The 24496-nt window shown below is 43.8% G+C and overlaps 1 protein-coding gene across 2 annotated transcripts in view; it reads left to right on the top strand.

Annotated features, from left to right (window-relative positions):
- Window positions 1-773: 773 nt before the first annotated feature.
- The window catches only part of AKAP12 (A-kinase anchoring protein 12), an 87329-nt gene continuing 63606 nt past the window's right edge, over window positions 774-24496 (top strand). The window contains exons 1-2 of one of the 2 annotated variants that reach the window (XM_070256492.1): window positions 774-871; window positions 1248-1575. In XM_070256492.1, the coding sequence (XP_070112593.1) occupies window positions 1414-1575 (162 nt within the window). In that variant the 5' untranslated portion in view covers window positions 774-871; window positions 1248-1413. Of the gene's footprint in view, window positions 932-1247; window positions 1576-24496 lie in introns of both variants that reach the window. The other variant, XM_023633109.2, reaches the window with a different exon arrangement.

Here is a 24496-nt window from a genome sequence, read left to right as displayed (position 1 = left end):
GCCCTTTCTGACTTCTTCAAATAAAAATGGTAAATTCAGAAAAATTTTCTGCCGGAAACTAACCTATGGTTCTCAGGTGCTGTTATACTACATGGAATTAATTAGGCCCCAAATATCCTAGTGCTCAACTACTGCTCACATCAATTGTACTAAATTATACTAATTGCACCAAATCTGAGTATGGGATATTTATCTGGTATCTAGCTCCGCTCTTCCGAAAGTTTCTTCATTTTTAATGACGATTCCAACTGTTTGCAAAAGGTAAGGCACTTAGTTGCCAGTTAGAACTGGGGTATTTTTTCTTCCAGCCGCATCACCTTTAGGCTTGTGTGCAAAATAATCCAGCAACAAATTTAATTTGGTTCAAATATTTATTGCCTGCCTGCTATAGTCCTATACCGTGTATTATACTCAAGAGGATGAAGGGAAAGAATGCAAGCCACTTGGCTGACGTTATTTAAAGCCATTATCATGGAGAAATACTGATGGCAAATGAACAGATCTACGTCGTCAGGTTTCAGCATGGCGTAGGGAGACGTGGCCTGGACCGCCAGCATCAGGCCCTCAAAGGACAGGCACACTTCCAGTAACAGTCTCATTTCCCTGAATTCCCCAGGGAAGGAGGGCGGCCACTGTCGCTGATGGCATCGCCTGACATCACTGGTTCGGATGATAGGAGAGCGCGGGGCCGCCTGGCCCACCTCATCTGTGGCCTGACTGCATTAACCTCTCGGTTCCCTGCTCCTGCCACGTGAGGTGTCCTAATATGGTCAGACTCCGGACCAGCCAAGGAGCGCTGTCTCCTGCAAACGAGGAGGAGGCAGGAACGAAGGTTCTTCGGAGGCAAACACAATGTAAAGGAAAGCAAATGGTGATTTGGGTTCGCTTCTGGGCAAGTTGCAAGTCAGCTGCGGCAGAAGCCCTGCCTTGGGTTAGCACTCATTTAATAAACCCCAGCTAAGCCAATCTCCCGGGGGGCTTTCGGCCCTACCCTCACCTTCGGCGGCCCCGGGTCGCCCCCCAGCCCTAGTGGCCGTTTATTGTCGGGTGGTGCCTTGGGGTTGGGGTGGGCTGCTGGCCGGGACCCTGGCTCGAGGCTTTGACTGCGCCTCGGGTCCCAGCAGCCTGGGGGGAGATGCTGCTGCAAGGCGTGTCTGGGGCTGTGCTCATGTGATGAAGCAAGGGAAAAACAAGGGGGAGGAGGAGGAGGCGGCAGAGAGGTGGCTTTTTTTTTTTTTTCTTTTAAGGAGTTTGCCGCGAGCGCGTCTCCTTCATTCGCAGCCTGGGCGCGTTCGGAGGAGGACGCGAGAGGAGGGCGCTCTTGGGACCTCGCGGCTTCTGCTCTTGCCCGCGTCCCTGCGGCTGGGGAAGGCGTAACCGGGTTGCCGGGCGCGGGAGAACCGCGGAGAAGCCATGGGCGCCGGGAGCTCCACCGAGCAGCGGAGCCCGGAGCAGCCGGAGGCGGGGAGCGCGACGCCGGCCGAGCCCGAGCCCAGCAGCGGCGGCCCCGCGGCGGAGGCGGCGCCCGGCGCCTCGGGGGACCCGGCCCTCGCCGCCCCGGACCCCGCCAGCAAGGTACGGGCGCGCCGGGCCACCTGCCCCGGGGAGGCGGGGGTGGGGAGGGTGGTGGTCTCTCCGATTCCTGCCTGCGACAACTTCCCACCCGCGACAACTTCCCACCCATCCAGCCCATCTGCCAACTCGGGAGCACCAACTCCTCTTTCTGGGCTTTTCGGGGTCTTTTGCGCCGGGGCGGGACTAGAGCAGGCACAGCGCGCGCGGCGGGGGCTCGCATCTTTGTCGTGGGTCTCCAGGGGAGGCGACTGCGCCATCCGCAGTAATAAAATCCGCGTCCTGCCCGCCGCTCACGGAGCCTTTTTTCCACACTCTTCCGGTGGGAACCACCCAGCCCGAGACGGATGGGCTGCCTGGGGGAGTCCGTGGAGAATTGACCACGGGCGGAGCGTGTCGAGCCCCCGGCCCCCCCTCTCTCCCGGATGCGGAAAGTCAGCTGTTGGGCCATGACCCGTGTTGCAGCCTGGCGAACGGGCCACCCATGGGTTCCCGCCGCGTACCGCCTTTGGTACTAGCTGTGGCTGGAGCAACCCGGGTTTGGTACCCTGTCCTCCTGCGGCAGCGGCTCCAGCAGACACTGCTTTCTTGATGCAGAGAAAACCTGGGGTGTAGCTCGCTCGGAGCCAAAGAAAACCTGGGCAGACGCTGCACTTCCAAAGGGAATGACAGGTTTAGCAAAAAGGCAGCGTCCTCTTTTTGGCTCCGTGCATTGCCTGTGGACTCAGTTGGATAAACAAATACTGGAGCAGTAGTTAGAAGTTCTCCGAGGATGCGGTCAGAGGCGTAAGCGAGCGTTCCCTGCAGTACGCCGGTCTATGGAGGCAGTCTGAACCTCTTAGAAATTTTGCATTTTATGGTCTTAGTCTTCAAGGCTGAAATATTTGTTCTTGGCCACTACAGGCGCCAAGATTGGGACTTGTTCCCATCGCTGTATTTTAGATCTATTTTCCAACGCGTGTGTTCATTAGCAAGGCTTCCCCTAACCCGTTTTGTGATATCCTTATAGGAGGATGTGGACAACCACGCTTAATATTTAAGAAAAAACCCATGTGTCGAATTTGAGGATACAGAATAGTTGAGGACCTTTAAGAGTTGTCTCAGGAGGCGTAGGTGTTTACAGTGTGAAAAAAAAAAAAGGCTGAAGTCCAGGTAAATTTCACAGAACTAGTCTCATTGCCTTGACCTCGTTAGCTGTCCTAGTCTAGTTTGGGCCGAGAGACTGCTCTTAGTAACTAGATCACCTCCAGTCTTTGACTTACAACTAGTTGTAATACCCATGGTCCCTAGAGCTGTAGATACTAACAAGTACTAACCGTGCTTGGAATACCCAGATTTTCTAAGAGATGCCCAAACCTTGGGCCTGAGGAATGTACCATCCTTTTGAGGTCTAAGTCACATTTTAATATTTAACTGTACATCACTGATTGATGCCCACTACCGTCAAAATGGCTGCATAACCAGCATTTAGAGCCCAGTAATGGAAGAAATTTTAAGGTGTAATTGCTAAAGCTTGCAATCGGGGGACATTTTTTCCCTTGGCTTTTACTAGTCCTTCAAGTTTTCTTAACAGTTCACACTGAAATATGGTACTTATTCCCTTCCCAAGAAACTTGAGTTTGTTCATTTAAAAAATATTCCTTCCATTGTCTTCTCTTCATCCTTCTTCCATAACCTTATCTTTCTCCCTCTTTCCTGGTCACCACCATCTTGAAATAGCCAGACGACCTCCTTTAAAAAATTACTTAAATGACATCCAGAATATCACTGAACTTTTTGGCATACTGCCCAGTTATCAATTTGGAGATAAATCAATACACTTACGTGTATCCTTGGAAAATGTGTAGTTTTTCATTTCCACTAGCAAAATTTATTACTCAGGTTTTGAAGACCGAAGTCTTCTCCAAAGGACTCCTTAATGAAGAATGACTCAGCACACAGCTCTTGCCTCCCCTCCTCTCCCTGTTAAGCCCCGGTTCCTAACCCCTGAATAATCACATCTGCCGTTCTAGGCTCCCATGGTACCACGGGCCCTTCTCAGCAGTTCCCACATTTGTGGGTTTAGTGAGTTGACTAATAAGTGTTATCTTGGCTGTTCTAAGCGCAGCACAAGGCCAAGGACCATATCTGGTTTTGCTCATAACAGATGTTCCCCCATGTGAGGCCTCTCCATGTGACATGCTACCTGGCATGGAGGGTGCTGCTGACTCCTGGATTGTGATAGGAGGATGTCAAGTTGGGGAACACCTTGGCTCATTTGCTTTTTCTACAGTTTATCCTTTGATCTTCTCATCATCACGGTCTGTCTCATGTATCAGATAGTGACTAAGTCAAGTCATTCAGTTGGGTTATTAACCAAAGTGAATATTTTCATTATGACCACATCCGCTTTTCACCAAAGACCAAGGGAATATTTTGGCAGAAAAACCCTCAGATTTGGGGACTTTGGTTTCTATTTCTTTAGAAATAGAATGGCTTGTTAGCATTGCAATTCTGAATTGCCTTTAGTCTCAGACAAATACGAATGGCTCAAGTGAGACCACTTTATACATTGAATTAGTTATGAATTACATCTTAAGCTTTCTTGATTGCGTCTGTGGAACATTTGGGGAGGTTTAGACTAATACATCTCCCCCACCCCCAGAATGCTGATTATTAATTCAAGGCTATTAGCAGATTTTTTTCCATCTAAATGATATTTACATCATATGCGTGCTGCCTCTTAGCAACTCAGTTTACTTTTCCTTTTTTCTGCTAATTTTAGTTACCAGTTACTCAATGAGTAAGTGCTTGCACCTCAAAAGACATTACACTAATTGAATTATCAGCCCTATCAGGTCAAATGGAAAGTTATACAGATTTGAGTACTCAAGCTTAACATTTAGATGCACTGAGGCAAAAGTCCCGGTTTTATCTGTGATGTAGTTCAATAAAATGGAAGGAGTCTTATCTTCCAGTAAGTCTCTATGTGTTGCTTCTGGGGCGGGGAATGGCTCGATCAGGAATTTTCCAGGTGTACTTTTTGAGACTTGGCCATTTTGCTTACTGCAGGGGTAGGAAGATTAGCTTGCCTGAACACAGATGGTGAATGAAGCCTCATTATCCATCAACTGTGTTTCAGAAATTTATCTCCAAAAGAGTATTTTCATTCAGGTAGCAGTCAAGGGTGGGGTGACCAATGACACATTTACTAATGTGTTTTTGGCAAATCTTGATTTCTGGAGCCAAGCTCTAGACCATCTGGACAATCGTAACGCTCTGAATTAGCCTTTCTGTCTTTCCTGCTCAGTCGATGATTTGAGAGACAATGCACCTGGTAGCTGGGGAGATGGGGACTCTTGACAGTCCTTCAGCTCTGGTTCCATTTGGTTACAAGAGCTGAGAATCAGCCAAACATCAAGATGTACTCAACTAGAAGAATGCATTGTCTTGTTAGTAGAGTTAAGGATGTTTTTACCTTTCGTGCATGAAAACAGACAACTGAGTTGGCCAGCTGCATTTCATAATTCCTCTCCCACCCTAAAGTAGGATGCTTTCTCCCACTTGCCCTCTGTTTCCACAACGGGAATGGAGAATGAAGATGCCTGTAATGTGATTATGTCACCAGTTTTACACTAAAAGGACCAAAGTTTAAGAAGATTAGTAGAGAATTCTGTGTTTGTTAATAGAATAGTGTTTTTGTGCGTGGCTACCTGTATTCCTATGCATTTCCCCCAGATTAGAAGAGACGCTGTTTTCTGATGAGAATACAGTCCAGAAATTGGAGAAGTGGGTGTGAGGATGGTCATTTAGGATAATGATAGCCTGTGAGGATGGCAGGGCCTCCCTTTTAATCCATTAATAGCCTTTTAGGCTCTTAGATGTATGAGATGAGTGGAAATTTCCAGTTGAAATACTTCCCTCTGTGAAGAACAGGCCCCAAATGTCATCCTCTTTGAATTCATTTTGCATCGACAGATCTCTGCCTTGATGGCTGTAAAGTGATGTTATAAAGATTATTCTCGTTTGGTATCTTATAGGATAATTAATAAAATGGAAATAAAATGTTTTGTTTTACAAGGTCCTAGGAATTTTTTTTCTTTTTCTTCATCAGTTTTAGCACATACTCAGTGTGATAGAATACCAGTGAAAGGAAAATCACGCTAAATGGCGCTCATCCTTGGCCCCTGTCATTCTGCATGCCGTAGTCATTCATAAAGGGAGAAATTAGAATTTACAGCAGTCTGCGTGCTGAGAAAAATCTATCAGGACTTTTAGCTTATGAAGAAAACAAAACTAAATATCCTTGAACCCAATTCTTAGTTCTCTTGTAACCTCAAAAAATTACAGTTTAGAGGGTTTCATTTTAAAATAATACAGTGGGAAAATAGGAAAAAAGCTGGGCTTGGAAGTAGCACTATATTTTATAAATGTGTAAGCTTATTTTCAATAAATTCTTTTAAAAAATTCTGTCAAATCTATAATTATAATTATTTGACTTGTCTATTTCGATTTGGGATCATTTTCCGGCAAATCAGCACCTTATTAGAGAATATAAGGGTAAGGTTTTGTACCTATGACCATCCTTTTGTTCTCTACTCGTTAGTACATCTAAGAAAAGGATTGGGGTGACCACCAATCCACTCTTCATTGCTATGTGTTTGTCGTTGTTTTTATCTTCTACTTATGAGTGAGATCATATGGTATTTGACTTTCTCCCTCTGACTTATTTCACTGAGCGTAATACCCTCGAGGTCCATCCATGTTGTCACATGATGCAATCTACACAGAATTTGAGATTTTTTTTTTTTTTTGGAAGATTGGCACCTGGGCTAACAGTTGTTGTCAGTCTTTTTTTTTCTCTGCTTTATCTCCCCAAACCCCACTGTACACAGTTGTATATCTTAGTTGCAGGTCCTTCTAGTTGTGGGATGTGGGATGCCACCTCAAGGTGGCCTGACGAGTGGCGCCATGTCTGAGCCCAGGATCCGAACCCTGGGTGGCGCAGTGGAGTGCACGAACTTAACCACTCGGCCACGGAGACAGCCCCTCGAAATATATTATGATGGCCATCTGAAAATAAACAGATAAATGGAAAAAAATGTTAATTAAAAAAAAAGATTGGGGTGAAGATATTAATAACCTGTAATAATTTCAGTCTTTGTGTTTCTTGTGAGTACTTGAGTTTACTTATTTAAAACTGACTGTAGATCTGACATCATCATTCTCGAATCATACAGGCCTTGTAAGATGATCAAAAGCACTTGTTTACTCTTATTAAAGGATTTTTATTTAAAGTGATTGCATAACAGGATGCATTTCGTGTTTGTTTTTCTAAGACGGTCAACTTTGAGAACCTTCATTTGTGGAGTATGGTGAAAGTGAAAGTCTTTCATTCCTCTCACCCTCCAAGTATTCACTGTTAATAGTTTAAAATCAGTGTTGGTTTCTCGAATGTTCTTTCACAAACTTTTTGTGTGTGCAAGGACATAGATGAGAATAGCCCCAGGTTTTCCTTTGAACAAATAAGATCATATCCCTTACATTCTGTTACTTTAGATGTTGGATGTCTTTTCATATCAGGACATGAAGATCTACCCCCATTATTATTAGTAAGAATGGCTTATAATTAGTGGCTATGTAAACTTCTCCTTTACGGGTTGAAGTACCATAATGATGTTACCAGTCCTGTGCATTGATGTTTTAAAAGTCCTAGAGTTTTGCTGTAATAAATTGATGCAGGGAATACTCTAGCACAGATCTCTTTGTATGTGTGCAAGTGCATCTCTAGGATAGATTTCTGCAAGTGGAATTGTTGGATCACAGGATTTATATGCATTTAGAATTTTGATAGTTCTTGCCAAAATGACCTTCCAGAGAGATTCTGCCACTTTGCCTCCCTGCTCTGTGGAGGTCAGCACTGGCTTCCCGATGCCTTTGCCTCACTGGCTATCAGATTTTCTGATATTTGCCAATCTGCACCTCAGTTGGCACCTCAAATTCCTTGACACATTTTTAATTGCGAAGTTGAGCGCCTTGTCATGTATAGTGGCCATATGCTTTTCTTCTGTGCTCCGCCTGATCGTGAACTGCACTGACTCTCAGAGCATTAAACGCTCTGGTTTATTTTACTATGAATTAATTTGTGAAGACTTTTTTTCTTTTTTTACCCAGGAATTACTTAAAATAGGGAAAAGGCAAGTTTAAGAGTAAAATGGTGGCTGAAGGACTGCTCTTGTTTACTCCTTTTCCTTCCCAAATTAGTAAACTGTCTTTCATTTTATTTGCTTGGACAATGACCTACTTCTTGAGCTATCAATTTTAAAATTTCTCCTCTGGGGACAATCTAGAATCATCTGGTTGCCAGAAATTTCTTCATTCCTCTGATCCCTGAAATGTTGGACTCAGGGATTGGGGGCAGCAGGAATCCTTTCCTGGGGGAGCAGTCGGCTGCAGGCCCTCTCCTGGGCTCCTTCTCATTCTCACAGCAAACGACAGTCTGGCTCTGTTAACTGGAATCAGTGTGTTTTCCCAGAAAAACTCAAAGCACGGGCAACGACAGGGTCTTCCAGATGCCGGTAGGCTTCTCTTCATACAAGAGTTCCTTCAAGGTCAAAGGTGGTCGTCCTCCCCACCGTTTCTCTGATGTTTAAAAAAGGTGGGGTGAGGGGAGGACCCAGGAGTTTCGTTCTGCCTCACCTTAATCCCAGTTTGAGTAAAATGTCAATGTTATGTTTGATTTGAAAATGAGATAAGCCAAAATTTAAGAAAGGGAGATTACGACGACTCATTGGCTGGTCTGCTTATTATATGCAGACATTGCAAATTGCGGAGTATTGAGAGATTAAATTTCCCCCGGGCTCTGGAACGTGGCTGTACAATTCAATCACTGTGGGAGCTTTTTAAAGGCCCCCCGGGTCCCATCCTAGATGCACTGACTCAGCATCCTGGGCATGGAAGGGTCTGAGAGTCCGCAGTCTCGTGCTCGTCAGGTATTCTGATTTGCCGGTGTAGCCACCATCGGCTTGAGGAAGGGCTGTGGGGTGTAGGAGCCGATGGAGGGCCGAGGAGAGCCCAGGCTGACTGGGGTTGGAGCTTGTGTGGGTGGGAGATAGGGTTTCAGATGATGCTGGAACAGTAAGTATTCCCCTCCACACGTCTTGAGGGGAAAATAAAGGGAAATATTTCTCCTACATAATTTCATTCCTTTGTTCTACTGTATCGAAAACAAGTGTGCTGCCAGTAGAGGCCTTTCGAAATAGAACGTGCTATTCGGGGTCAATAGGTGTTGAATCCAGTGCCCTTATCCTTTCTGAGGAAGGAGGCGTTATTTATGTTATGTTTTCTGTTTCCAACGGATTGCCTCTTAAACCTCTTTCCTCATTTATCAATTTAAAACTTCCCTTGTTTTAGGAAGGTAAGACAGTGGCTGAGGGCTCAATTTATGGCAATTGGCTCGTCCAGAAATCTGTGAAGAAAGCTTAAAACCCAGCCAAGTCGTTGAAAATCAGAATAGGGGTCTGGCTTTCCCCACCACATCTTTACTGTTCCATCTTGACTCCATGAACATCTCTTTCTCTTTTTTTTTTTGGAGGAAGACTAGCCCTGAGCTAACATCTGTCAATCTTCCTCCTCTTTTTTTTTTTTTCTCCTGAGGAAGACTGGCCCTGAGCTAACATGCATGCGCATCTTCCTCTGCTTTATATGTGGGACGCCAACCACAGCATGGCATGCCAAGTGGTGCCATGTCCGCACCTGGGATTCGAACCGGCGAACCCCAGGCTGCTGAAGCAGAATGTGCGCACTTAACTGCTGCACCACCAGCCAGCCCTAGATTGATTTCTCTTTACTTTAAAAAAATTCCTGCTGTGTTTTGTATAGTAAATTAAAAGCATTAAGGGAGCGTCCATTATGAGAGCAAGCCCATGGTTTAAAATACTTCTCTATCCTACATCTCAGGTGTTGCCCTGGTCTCGTGGTTGTGGTGAGTTTACCGAAATGTTAACAAATGGGGAGCAGATGTTATCTTCTAAACTTAGCTTGTTTTCCCGGTGTGTAATAACATTATGCATTAAAGATAGTCAGGTATTTCCTAACCACTTACCGTGTGGAAGACACTGGTGTAGATGCTTTGGGAGATTAAGAAATAAGAACACACAGTGTTATTCTTGAGCACCTCATCATCTAGGTGTGGGGCTGGGGTTCCCCTAGAGGAAGTATTCAGTAACAATCATTCAAATAAGTTGGATGGACAGTAGAAGAATTGCAAGGGCCGGGCCAGTGGCACAGTGGTTAAGTGCGCATGTTCTGCTTTCAGTGGTCTGGGGTTTGCCGGTTCGAATCCCGGCTGCCGACATGGCATCGTGTGGCAAGCCATGCTGTGGTAGGCGTCCCACACATAAAGTAGAGGAAGATGGGCATGGATGTGAGCTCAGGGCCAATCTTCCTCAGCAAAAAAAGAGGAGGATTGGCAGCAGATATTAGCTCCGGGCTAATCTTCCTCAAAAAAAAAAAAAAAGAATTGTCATTAGTTGGTATATATCTGCTCACTGAATTGTCCAGATAAGTCCTGTAGAAAGAAAGTGTTGCAGGCAGATAAAAGGCTGTTGGCTGGGAGACCAGAAAGTCCAGGGCATATTGGGGAGCTGAAGGTTCGGAAGGGAATATGGAAAGAGGCTGGTGAATAGAGTCATGGCCAGTCATTTTAGGAGCAGTACAGGCAACAGAGAGCCAGTGAAGGCTTCTGATGAAGAACAAAGATGCAGAAACGCCCCACGAGTGGATGATGGACTCCTGGGAGACCGTCTCCTACACGGCAGAGATGACATCTATAGGAGAGTGGGGCGAAGTGAGACTGGAAGGGGTGACTTGGGGAGGCTGTGTTGACAGACGTTTCCACTCTGTGATGATGTATCAGATGTTAGCAGGGGGCACTGGGACTGGGCGCAGGGTATGGGCATAGGGGCAGTCAAAAATGACCGAGATTTTGAGCTGGCCCCGTCTGAGTGGTGAAGTTCGTGGGCTCCGCTTCAGCTGCCCAGGGTTTCACCAGTTCGAATCCTGGGTGCGGACATGGCACCACTCATTGGGCCATGCTGAGGCAGCGTCCCACATGCCACAACTGTTAGGACCCACAACTAAAAATATACAACTGTGTACTGCGGGTCTTTGGGGGAGAAAAAGGAAAAATAAAATCTTTAAAAATATGTATATATATGACTGAGATTTCAAGACTTGGAATTCTAAATAACTCACTTTCTTCAGTAGTCAGACAAAAACATCTTCCCATGACGTCTGTTTCAGTTGCCTATTGCTGTGTGACCCACCATGCCAAACAAGGATTTAAATGGAAAGTGTCTTTAGAAGGGAGAACATCACATGATGGGAACAACTTGGGACATCGAAAGTAAAGAAGGGGTTTGCGGCAGACTCTGTAGGGAATGACAGAGGGCATCCACGTGATCAGTACCACTTCTCTAAGAGTGGTCTGTTTCAGAGCGGAGACCAGGGGCATTTGGGCAATCCAGGCTTGCCGAGGGGTGGCCCTGGGAGGAACAGCTGATGGCCCAGGATGAGAGATGATAACGTGGAAGGAACTGGTGGTGGCCGCTATGGGAAAGGTGGAACTAAAAGTGAGTATTATTAGAAGAGAAGACTGGATGAAATAGATGCCGCTGACGTGAACAGCTGTTGGATCACCGCTTCATCTTGCCACCGAGACTGTTCCACCCCTGAGCATCTGGGGCCACCTACAAATCAAAGAGCCTGGTGGTTGACTTGTATTCCCTCCATTTGTAGGCAAAGACACTAGGTAGCCTGAGGAATGTTTATCCTTACTTTTAAAGAAGATATTTCTTCTTTGTCATTTTTTCCATCTCCAGCGTCTGCCCTTTGGTTTGTTGTTCAGAGGACGATTTATGGTTTGCTATTTTTCTTCCTGTCTGAGCGTATGATTTCTTACTGAATTGAGCCGTTCCAGGCTCTGGGTTTTGTCTGGCGCGATGATCAATTTTCTGTATTGACCATCCTTATTCGTCATGCTTCAATGCATCCTTGATAGTTTTCCTTGTAAATACATATTGTTGTGATGCAGAAAACAAGATTGTTCATGTATTTTGGAGGTCTTAACCTTTTTATACATTTTCAGTTCTGGGGGGTAATTTTTCACTAAATTACCAAACTCTTGTCGCATGCCTCTTAAGAAACTTTTGTTTGAAATTATCCTCCACTTGGCTCTATATGTAAAAAGGCTTATTCCACACCAGTCACATTGAATGCCATGCAAAGTTCAACCTTAAATGTGGTCGATCTGCTTTGAATTTATGATTGCTATACACTGCAGTACCAACTGGGGCTGGGGGTGGGGTTAGGGGTGGGGATAGGATTAGAATCCAGAGGCAAATGCTTAGAATTAGCCAGTCTCTCTATGATGAATTTTTCTCAATTATTTCAGAAAACCAATATTTAGACATGAGTTCTTGACTCCTTTGTGTTAATCCAAATATTTGAATGGAAATTTTTATGCTTGTTCTGCTTCATTTTATATGAAGTAAGTTATTGAAAAGCAGTGGAACACGTCACGGCTAAAATTTACTAAATCAGTCCTGATTGAGATCTTTTCTTTAATTGGGACAAAAGCTAGTATATAAAATTTAAACAAAAAATAGGTGACGGTAATGGGGGCAAAACCCCAGTTGATTTCATTTCATATCTGAGTTTTTCTTTGTAAAACCTTCAAGAGGTTTTTGTGGTTTTCTTTTGTGAGGAAGATTGGCCCTGAGCTGACATCTGTTGCCAATCTTCCTCTTTTTGCCTGAGGAAGATTGTCCCTGAGCTAACATCTGTGCCCGTCTTCCTCTGTTTTGTGTGTGGGATGCCGTCACAGCATGGCTGATGGTATGTCAGTCTGTGCCCAGGATCTGAACCCTGGGCTGCTGAAGCAGAGTGCATAAACTTAACCACTATACTGCCGGGCTGGCCCACCTTCAAGAGTTTAAGTTTACTTAAAACTCAATTTGATGGAAGTTTTAGATCTGTCTTTTGTTTACAGTATGGAAAATTTGTTCTGCTTTGATTAAAATGAAGATTGGTTATTCGTTTGATACTAATGAAAGACACACTAAGGTCTTTTGAATGCCCCAAATGTTTTTGTCCTATGTGGAGATTCTGTGGTGACCAAAGAGGGACCTACACTGTTATCTGGAATTGCACCAGTGACGGGAGAGTTCAAGTCCCGCCTGGAACTGTGCCCGATAAACAGTCTTCCATGACAGGGAGGAATTCGAAGAATGCTGGAGTATTCAGGGAAGTAGGTCATGGTTTAGAGACTACATTTGTCAGGGAAAGTTTCTCAAGCAGTCTCGAGGGTCCTTGGATTCCTGCTTATTTCTTACCCAAGGTGCTTTAGTCTTAGGCAAATTAGATGGCTAAATTAACTTCTCCCTTTCTAGGAAGCCTGGGCTAAAAGTAGCAGCTTGGCCACGTGTGCCTGCACTCCCAACACCAAAAATAAAAAGCTAGGCCTATAGATTCGTGACTAAAAAATCATGGAGGTGATTGATGTGTTTTTTCTTAATTGCATGATCTTGGAAAAAAATTATATAAAGACTAAATGGCAAATGAAAATAGACGATGTGTAAGTATATTTAGGAAGAAAAGGAAAATCGGGGAGTTCTTGTTAAATCAGCTGGGGGTCTTTCTTTGCTGCCAGCGTGAAGCGCCACAGTGGGCCAGCTGAGTCCCCATAACTATGTCTGACCGCAGTGCCCACCGTCTGTAGTGGACTTCGCAAGATCCGGGAAACCATATTTGCCTTGAATTGTAGCTGAGTGCTGGGCAAGAGGCACAAACCTGGCAAGTCCCAAAGACAGGAGAGAGCATATACACACTGGGGTACCAGGAGAGGGGTGTGGAGGATGCTGCAGACTGAATGGTTGTGTCCCCCCCACATTCATATGTTGGAACTCTAAACCCTAATGTGATGGTGTTAGGAGATAGAGCCTTTGGGAGGTGATTAGGTCGTGGAGAGGGAGCCCTCACTATGGGATCAGTGCCCTTAGAAGAAGAGACATGAGACAGCCCGCTTCCTTTCTCGCTTTCGGCCGAGTGAGGGTGCAAGGAGAGACAGCCCTCTGCAAAGCAGGAAGAGACTCTCCAGACCGGGAGCCAGATCGTCCCGCACCGTGATCTTGGACGTCCAGCCTCCAAAACTGCGAGAAATAAGTGTTTGTTGTCTAAGCCACACGGTCTGTGGTAATTTGTCATAGCGGCCTGAGCTAGGACAGAGAAAATGGAATTTATGGTCAAGTGTTGAAGAATGGAGATGCTTCAGAGAAGGAGGCAAGAAAATAATAAAATAATAAAAATATAAAAATAATAAAATGATGAGGCAAGACAGAACCTCATGTTGGGAAAACAACTGAGTGGAAAATAGTCTAGGAAATTTGGGTTACAGTTTTTCTTTTCTTAAGGAAGATTAGCCCTGAGCTAACTTCTGTGCCAGTCTTCTTCCACCTGCTATGTGGGTCACTGCCACAGCATGGCTGACAGTAGTGTAGGTCCACGCCTGGGATCTGAACCCGCGAACCTAGGCCGCCAAAGCATAGTGTGCTGAGCTTACCGCTGTGCCACAGGGCGGGCCCCAAGATTTGCTGATACATTTTTGGGAGTTGAGAGAGAAAGAAGTAGAAAGTTGAGAAAGGAGTAGAAAATTAAAATTTTGGGATTGAGTACACTTTGGATTAATTTCTCTGTTCAGATAATCCAGATAATCGCATCAGATTTGATTTTTATTTTCAGTCTGCATTGAATCTAATAATCCTATAGACTCAATTTCTGTGGCACTTAATTAATTGTGCTTAGAGCTAAACATCCCAGTGCAAGCCACATTATTCCTTTAAACTTTCTCTTAACTGTATTTTCTGGTGCCAGAGACAATTGGACTACTGTGGAGTTAAATGCTGTAAATTATTGTGTTCTTCAAACCCTTTCCAGCTCCTGCCGTGAATACTGGAGGTATTGTAACCGTTTGTGAACTTGAACAAAGATCACGGGAGGTCAAAACAGAGCCTTCTTGAATGGAGTTGCAAATTCTTCCTCTGGCAAAGAGGAGTAAAGGAAATGTCACCCGTTTGTTGCTTTTTATGGTCATGAAGAAGGAAAAATCCCCAAAGCTTATGATTCCTTTGGTATGAGCTGACCAGCTGGCTTCTTTCGGCCTCGGATAAGTTGAGAAAGACACTGATATATTTTTTCCTTGAGTCTGATCAAAGCAAATCAAAGCAAATAACTGTATTCTGGGATTGTAACTAAGCTAAATTTTTAAGAAAGTTACTGGTTTGTGAAACCTAAAAATTAATGTAGGGCTATTCTTGTAAGATTGCTTTAGGCCATATAAGCAGGAACAAGTCAATTTAGGCATAAAATACTGACTCCTCCATAATAAATACTTACTAAAACTGTTTATTTTAAAAATTAGCTTATATATATAAATAAGTTTAATATACCCACTTACTGGCCCTTTGCTCAGTGTCACTTCGTGTGTTTATTCTCACACAAAGCTGTAACTTGATGTGAATGAGAGATGGGGTGTGCCAGTTTGTGTGCTCTGCCCACGTCTGAGGGCTCCTAACACACTTGTTTTACTGAGCACTTCTGTGTTGGTTACAAGGCTGGAATCTGGAGAGAGGAAACTAATAAATGCATAAACCTTAATGATCAGGTGCATGGAGAAATACAAAAAACAGAATCCCTTCTCCCAGTGACTGTCCGTTCACTAAAGTTTGTTGCATTTGTGGACCTGTTCGGCACCAGGCCGTTTTTTGGGCACTTGGACTTGCCTTTTCCTATCTGACCAAGAGCTGATAGCTTCTCTGAGGTCTGGGGTCATTTTAAAAAAGGAGTCGGGGCCGGCCTGGTGGTGCAGCGGTTAAAGTTTGCACGCTCCACTTCGGCGGCCCAGGGTTCGCCAGTTCAGATCCTGGGTACAGACATGGCACCGCTTGGCAAGCTGTGCTGTGGTAGGCGTCCCACATGTAAAGTGGAGGAAGATGGGCACGGATGTTAGCTCAGGGCCAGTCTTTCTCAGCAAAACAGAGGACGATTGGTCGCAGATGTTTGCTCAGGGCTAGTCTTCCTCAAAAAAAAAAAAGAAAAGAGTCAACAAAGTAAAAATTTAACTAGGAAGTGGAGCTTTTGATTCACTAGCTCTTGAGTTCAATATTTGAGGTTTTCCCTGTTTGTTTGGGTCTGGTGGGTACCACTGCAATGTGACATGGGGCTTGGCTATGATGCCGAGAAGATGTCTCTTATACTGTCAAGATCTGGAATACTAGACAGCTCCTAAGATCCTGATGCTCTCTGCCTTTCTAGGATTTTAGGATGTATTACAATATCTGCTAAGGTAGCAAGGAATGGCAAGATATCAAGTAAACGGCAAACAATTCGTCTTTATTGGCCAGGTAGTTATTCAGATCGTGTCCCCACTCTTCCACCCCATCATGGCCTGGAGACAGCTGATGCCAGGCCATGATCAGAGTTCTCTGGGTTTGGAGGCCGTCGGAGACCTAAATAACAATCAATATCGCTCATTTTTCTCTTTAATTTGGGCGTCACTGACTGCCAGGCCCATACGGTGACCGTCTTCTCCCTCCCTGCTCTGTCCTCCTGATGACCTAGTTCATCCATCCTGCTTTACCCTGTTGAACCCCATTCCATTGCATTTTATTTTGTTTCTCATGAGGAAGATTCACCCTGAGCTAACATCCATTGACGGTCTTCCTCTTTTTAAATTTTGCTTGACGAAGATTAGCCCTGAGCTAACATCTGTGCCAGTCTTCCTCTTATTTTGTGTGTGAGATGTGGCCACAGCCTGGCTGGTGAGTGGAGTACATCCGCTCCCAGGATCTGAACCCGTGAACCTGGGGCCACCGAAGTAGAGTGTGTGGAACTTGAACCACTTGGGCCTTGGGGCTGGTCCCCCCATTCCATTTAAACACATTTCCTCCCTTTGGATCATCCCCCAGCTGATTGGCCAGCCCAGATGGAGGCACTGTCCTTGGAGGATTTTGTCCTCTTCCTGGGGTTGTATTTTATTTATTTATTTGCTGAGGAAAATTGGCCCTGAGCTAACATCTGCTGCCAATCTCCCTCTTTTGGTATGTGAGCCACCACCACAGCATGGCCACTGACAGATGAGTGGTGTAGGTCCAAGCCCAGGAACTGAACCCTGGCAGCCAAAGTAGAGCATGCCAAACTTAACCGCCAGGCTGCTGGGGCTGGCCCTCTCTCAGGGTTTTAACAATCGGTTATAGCCACCAAGTTTCAGTCCCACGTATCTATGTGTTGGACAAGTTTACCTCAAGAACAGCGTTTCTTCTGTCCCCTTTGCTGACCTCCTCCCCCAGTAAAGAGAACTCTCTTCTGGTATCTTCCCCATCTTGCAGAATGGTATCACCATCTTTCTCTTGCTCTTCTTTTCACTCACCAACATCCAGCCCATCGTGAAGTTCTGTTGGTCCTACTTCTGCTTCCTCAGATCTTCTCCTCATTCTCCAGTTTTAATTATCCAGTGCAATATATGCAGCATCCATCTTCAAATTGGTCTTCCTGCTTCTGGCCATTTTTCTCTGCACATGATGGCTTTATAGATAGAGACAGAAAGTGGAAGGAAGCCTGTGGTCTGAGAGGCCCTCTGCCTGCCGGTGTATATATCCCACTCGACTTCCCTCTTTTGCCTCCTTATCCTTCATTCCCCAAGTGTCTCTTGAGGGTTAGGAGAGAAGACAAAAACCAATGGTTTGTTGGGTGTTTTCTTTTCATCTTCTATATATTCTTCCATTCAGTGAGTGAGTGTGGTGACAAAGTGAAGCTCTTTTCATGGCCTTTGTTTGCTTTTAAATGCTTTTCCATGTAGTGTAGGGTAGCGTGGCCTCCAAGAAGCGTTTACATAACTGAAGTCAATTTTCCACCACCTTGGGCAGAGTTTAAGTATACTTCAGAGTTTAAGCCCATTTTCTTTGCTTGTATATAAAAGATGGTTTATTAGCTGAAATTGTCAGCCTTTTAGACTTATATGTGAAAAAATGTGTTCATGTGACTTTTTCAGAGTCCTTTCTTCTCTTAAACTTAAATTTTCTTTTTGACTCACGGAGTGATTCTCTGAGAATCTGGCAGGCGAATTAATACTTAATGGCCGGCGAATTACTACTTCTTGAACTAGAATTACTACCTACTTCCTGAGCTAGTAGCTTTGGGCTTTCTCTAACTCACAACTCTCTTAGTTATATTCCTGCAAAACTGGTCATTGAGGCATCCATTCAACAAACAGTCAATTCCTCCTGTTGCTGTTTCTTCATTTTACTCCACGAGCTCTCTGAAGACGTCTTGGTCCACTGCCCTGGCTACCATTACATCTACGGATGTTGAGTCCGAAAACTGTCCATCTCTTTCCCTGGGACATGTTTATTTCATTGTGGTTTTTTTTTTTTTTTTTTAAAGATTGGCACCTGAGCTAACATCTATTGCCAAGCTTCCTTTTTTTGAGGAAGATTAGCCCTGAGCTAACTGCTGCCAATCCTCCTCTTTTTGCTGAGGAAGACTGGCCCTGAGCTCACATCCATGCCCATCTTCCTCTGCTTTATATGTGGGACGCCTACTACAGCATGGCGTGCCAAGCAGTGCCATGTCCGTCTCCGGGATCCAAACTGGGGAACCCCAGGCCGCCGAGAGGCAGAACGTGCGCACTTAACTACTGTGCCACCGGGCCGGCCCCAAAGCTTCCTTTTTTTTCTTCTCCCCAAAGCCCCCCAGTTCATAGTTGTGTATTCTAGTTGTAGATCCTTCTAGTTGTGGCATGTGGGACACCGCCTCAGCATGGCCTGATGAGCGGTGCCATGTCTGTGCCCAGGATCCGAACCAGTGAAATCCTGGGCCGCCAAAGTGGAGCGCACGAACTTAACCACTCAGCCATGGGGCCGGTCCCTGTCTCTTGCTTCTTGAAGCTGAGCCCACCCACTTCAAATCTCTGCCTTTTGTTTTCTTCCCCTGTCAGTGCAGACTCCAGTTTGGGATCGGGAGAAGGACTGTTCTGTGAGAAAAGCGAGTGGTGTACGGAAGGGATTGAAGGAAAGAAAGGCAGGGAATGGAGACCAGGAGCTTGGAGGATGGCCCGGCAGTCTGTGTGTGCCAAGATGTCAGCTGGAGCAGGGTGTGGCCCTGAAAGGGGCCTTGAATGAATTGCTGACACGCCTTGAGGACAACAGACAAAAGCCTATTAGCTCTAAAATGTTATATATTTAAAGTAATTGATTAGTTTTCCTTGTTAACATCAGAAAAGAATAAGATCAATATTTAATGAAAAGTCATAAATGGTTCCTTTGCTAGTAAATTCTGCATCAAAGTAGCATGATACCCAAATGCATGTTAAAGATACATTTTTAGATAATATAAACATATATGTAATATTTCTGGTTAAATAATGACTTTAGCTTCAAAAATCTCATTTGCAGAGGGTGATATAGACTGAAGCTTAAATCTGGGGAAATAGAATTTGTCTAAAAGCTTATGTTTTAAGGACAAAGTTAAATTTATACATGTAAATTAAAGCATTCTTTTCTTTGTTGCAACAGTTTTATTGAGATAAAATTCACGTAACATACAGTTCACCTATTTAAAGTGTATGGTTCACTGGTTTTTAGTAATCAAAAATTTTTTTTTTTTTTTTGCTGAGAAAGATTCACCCTGAGCTAACATCTGTGCCAGTCCTCCTCCACTCTGCATGTAGGTTGCCACCACAGCATGGCCAGAAATGAGTGGTGTAGGTCCGCGCCCAGGAATGGAATCTAGGCCGCTGAAGTGGAGTGCGCTGAACTTAAACCACTAGGCCATGGGGCCAACTCCCAAAATATTCTTAGCTGAAAAATGTCACCATTGAATAACTGAGGGCAGGTGATATTTGTTAACTGATCTGACTTAGGTTCTTATGGCTGCTTAAAACTTTTCCTTCATAGGAATCCAGCTGGCTCTTTCTAAAAAGTTTTGAAAATCAGAAGTATAGAAAAGGGCTCCTGTTGCTATTTGAACTTTAAATAGTCACTGCAGGGATTTCATGACCCATTAAATCAGTTCGCTCAACCAACTTCAATCCAGTAGATTTAAAATATAGCAGAAGAAAATGAACTTGAAAAAATATAGCAGAAGAAAATGAACCTGAATATATTAACCTTCTGGAAGAAAGGAACACTTCGTTTAAATTCAGGTTTTTAAAATTCAAGAATAGAGCCTGGCCCCGTGGCTTAGTGGTAAAGTTTGGTGCACTCCACTTTGGCAGCCAAGGTTTGGGGTTCAGATCCCAGGCGTGGACCTACACCACTTGTCAGCCACGCTGTGGCAGTGACCCACATATAAAGTGGAAAAAGATTGGCAACAGACGTTGGCTCAGGGCTGATCTTCCTCAGCAACAAAAAAGTTTTAACGGGTTCAAGAATAATAAGGCTTATTAAAAAATCTAACATACATACATATGTAAAAGCTGTTCTTTCTCCTTATCCATCCTCCAACAGTCTTTTGCATCAGAAGGAACCACAGTTAATGGTGATTATAACATCTTTCCTGGCCTAGAATGGATTGCTCAGCAGATAGGTGAGGAAAAATTGGTGATCACTAAGAGTCAGCTTGGTCACTAAAAATAAACCCAATAATCAAATTTATTTAATTTTCCTTTTTGTTTTTTCTTCTTTTCCTAGTCTTTTTTGTTATTCAGTTTCCCGTACTATAAGATTTTTTAGAATATACTAATGATGATTCGGGATTTCACCAGAGATTTGACAAAATTGAGCAATTCAGCAACTCTCCTTAAATCTAGGCTGGTCAAATGTATGGTTGAATAAACGTAATTGACTGATAATCCTAGGAAAATTTGCCTGGTATAAAACACTTCTTGGCCTTGACTGAGTTAATATTTTATGAACTTGCATAAGAAGTGAAGGCAGACATTGAAAGTGACAAATGATTGAAAAGTTAGAATAGAAAGTGAATGATGGATTGGTCTTTTTTTCCAAACTTAGGGATGGTGACAGTGTTTTGGGATAAAGAGGGGTTTAGCTCTCAGTGCACCAGAGCAGACAGACTGGAGGCACGCAGTAGACGACAGAGGGAGGCCCTGGATCTCTGGAGGAGAAGGAGAGAAGACTGCATCTAAGGAGACGGAAGATAAACATCCCGTTGAAATGCATAAATTCCTGTGCTTAACAAAAATCAAATATAAAGCAATTTGGCAATGCATTGAACCATATGCATGTTCTCATTCTTTGTTCTGTTGCTCCTAGTTCTGGAAATTCAACAGATAAATAATACAAGGGAAGGAAAACTATATTCCATAAAATGTTTATTACAAGTGTTTATCATTGTCTTAAGATAGTGAAAGATTAGCTAAGGGGCCGGCCCCATGGCCGAGTGGTTAAGTTCTTGGGCTCTGCTTCGGGGGCCCAGGGCTTCACCGGTTTGGATCCTGGGCGTGGACCTAGCACTGCTCGTCAAGCCACGCTGAGGTGGCGTCCCGCGTGCCACAACCAGATAGACGGAGAACTAGAATAGACAACTATGTGCTGGGGGGCTTTGGGGAGAAGAAAAAACAAAACCAGAAGATTGGCAACAGATGTTAGCTCAGGTGCCAATCGTTAAAAAAAAGCTCACTTAAGTGAATTACGTGTGGTACATACACCTGGTCCTTGTCATTTAAAGGACGCATGAGAAGAATTTGTAACAACTTGGGGATATGTTTATGATTTCAAAATGGGGGAAATATGCAGAACTGTACTCCACAACAGCCATTCTATAAAAATTGTATGTATGTGGCTAAATTTAAAAGGAGTACATGAAAATGAAGAGGTGTTAGAATGACAGTGTCTTAGATCATTTCAACTTTTCAAAACTTTCTTGTAACATTTTCCATTTTTAGGATTATGGAAGAAGCAGCAGATAGATCAATATGGGACAGAATTGAGGCTAAAAGAGGATCTGGGTTAAAAGCAGGAGGGAAGTAAAAAGCTGGGTATTTTTTTTTTTTTGAGGAAGACTGGCCCTGAGCTAACATCCGTGCCCATCTTCCTCTACTTTATATACATGGGATGCCTGCCATAGCATGGCTTGCCAAGTGGTGCCATGTCCACACGTGGGATCCAAACCGGTGAACCCTGGGCCACTCAATCGGAACGTGTGCACTTAACTGCTGCACCACCAGGCTGGCCCCAAAAAGCTGGGTATTTTAATTGTCATAACAGAGTCCACAAAATGCCAAATCCTGGAGGACAGAGAATGTGGGGTTTGGAGTAGAGTTATTTGGAATAGGGTGGTCTTCATAGTGCCAACCCCATTTCCTATCACAAATTTTGCAAGGTGAGTTATAGATTTATAGAACAAAGGACCAGATTTTGTGTCTGTAGTCATCACATACCATTTTGTGTGTGTGTGTGTGTGTGTGTGTGTGTGTGTGTGTGTGTATGAGGAAGATTGGCCCTGAGCTAATATCTGTTGCCAATCTCCCTTTTTTTACTTGAGGAAGATTGTCGCTGAGCTAACATCTATGCCAGTCTTCCTCTATTTGGTATATGGGACGCCACCACAGTGTGGCTTGATGAGTGGTGTGTAGTTCCGGGAACTCCACGCCGCCAAAGCAGAGTGCATGAACTTAACCACTACACCACTGGGCCAGCCCCTGTATACCATTTTTGATCTGTTGTCAAGTTTTATTAAATTTCTAGAATGCAACCGTAAAAAGACACTGTAGCTGTTCTCACAGGTTGGCAAGCTATCGCTATTAATGAGGTTTTTCATAGGCTTAAAGTAACAGGGATAATGATGGGAAATTACAGTGGAAAAGAAAGGCTCTATGGAAAGCGTAGGGTGCAGTTTCCTTTTAGTGGTAGCTGAGATGGTTCAAAGCAGGGTCTCCAGGCTCCCAGTTTTTTCCGTGTCCAACAGGGAGACATCCGTGCTTCGGGCCCTCCGAACCTTTCTCTTTAGGCGTTGCTGATGGAGAGAGCCAAGTGATTTTGTAGCCTGCCCCAGTTCTGATTCCCACACACACTTGTTGGGCATCACCTTCCTGCCTGACAGATGCCAGCCCTGAAAGACCCCATTTTATCCTTTGATTTCCTACTAAGCTTTCACCCAGGAACCCTCATGGGACCAAGCAAGTCACCATTGTTAAAACAATGGAACATGTTCTGAAATATATGTATTTAAAACAAAAATACAATTTTGGCAGCTATCTATATCTAAGTTTAGGTTGAATCTGTCAATATTGACACAGACTTGGGTTTATAATTTTCAGTGTATTTGATCAACTTGCAAAACTTTTTTTTTTCTTGAGGAAGATTAGCCCTGAGCTAACATCTGCCAATCCTCCTCTCTTTGCTGAGGAAGACTGGCCCTGAGCTAACATCCATGCCCATCTTCCTCTACTTTATATGTGGGATGCCTGCCACAGCATAGCTTGCCAAGCAGTGCCATGTCTGCACCCGGGATCTGAACCAGCGAACCCTGGGCCACCGAAGTGGAACGTGTGCACTTAACTGCTGTGCCATGGGGCTGGCCCCTAAAACTTTGTTTTAGTATTATGGAAAGAATTAAAATTTGAGGCATATCAAAGTTTAGTGTAATATGAATTCTGTGTTAAGAATGTTGGAAGGAAGCTCCCTAGTACCAGGTATGGGAAACATTTAATGTCTAATGACTCAATCTCATGGTCAAGATGAAAGATGTTGAATCTTAGGTGAAATCTTTTTCATAAAAGATTTCTGCAGACATATGAATGGCTCTCCTTAGATTTAGCTGTCTTTCTAAAAGGAGTTGTGGCTTATCAGTAACCGTGCCCTGCCCATTCTAGAGTGGACGATAATCCCAAAATGTCATCTGAGTTTTAAGATTTTTTAAGTTTCATGTCCTAAATCCTTCCTAAATTTTTTTAATTTAGTGAAGAATTTCTCTCGATAACTTTTTAGACCTGTCATGCTATTCAGTCTTCCCCTCCAAATTTAGTAGAAAAGGAGATTATTTCTATCAAGAATTTGCCAAGGCATCTGGGGAGGGTTTTCATAATCAAAGGGTGTATTTTGTTTACTTCAGGAGTCAATACCATTTAAATCTGATTTGTCACGACATTTTATTGTTGCTCAAGAAGCACTGTAGATCTTGTTTGTAATTAATCGGAAATGAACACTGGAGCCAGATGTATTTCCACCAGGAAGTTATTGATGGGTGACTTTCCCTTGAGCTATTTCCTAGTCTCAATAGCTGGAAGAGTATTAATTGTTCTAGGTCTTTTAAATAACAGCTTTATTAAGATATAATTAACATACCATTTAAAGTGTACAATTCAGTGGATTTTAGTACATTCACAGAGTTGTTTAATCATCATGATAATCTATTATACATTTTGAATCCCCCCAAAGCAACCCTATATCCATTAAGAGTCACCTCCCATTTTCCCCCTCCCCCTAGTCCCTGCTAACCACTAATCTACTTTCTGTCTCTAAAGATCTGCCTATTCTGGACATTTCATATAAATGGAATTGCATGACATGCAGCCTTTTGTGTCTGACTTTTTTCACTTAATGCGATGTTTACGAGGTTCGTCCATGTCGTAGCACATATCAGTACTTCATTTCTTTTATTGCCAAATAATAATGTATTATATGGATATACCCCACGTTTTATTTATTCTTGCATCAGCTGGTGGATGTTTGGGTTGTTTCCACTTTTTGGCTATTATGAATAATGCTGCTATGAACATTAGTGTACAAGTTTTTATGTGGACATAGGTTTTCATTTCTCTTGGGTATTTACCAACCAGCAGGATTGCTGGGTTACGTGTTAACTCTGTTTAACCTTTTGAGGAACTAGCAGGTGGTTTTCCAAAGCAGCTGTACCATTTTACTTTCCCATC

This window comes from Equus caballus, chromosome 31, assembly GCF_041296265.1.
Source record: "Equus caballus isolate H_3958 breed thoroughbred chromosome 31, TB-T2T, whole genome shotgun sequence".
NCBI lineage: Eukaryota > Metazoa > Chordata > Mammalia > Perissodactyla > Equidae > Equus > Equus caballus.
Note: the sequence above shows the minus strand (reverse complement) of the source record. Positions and strands in the feature narration are given on the sequence as shown.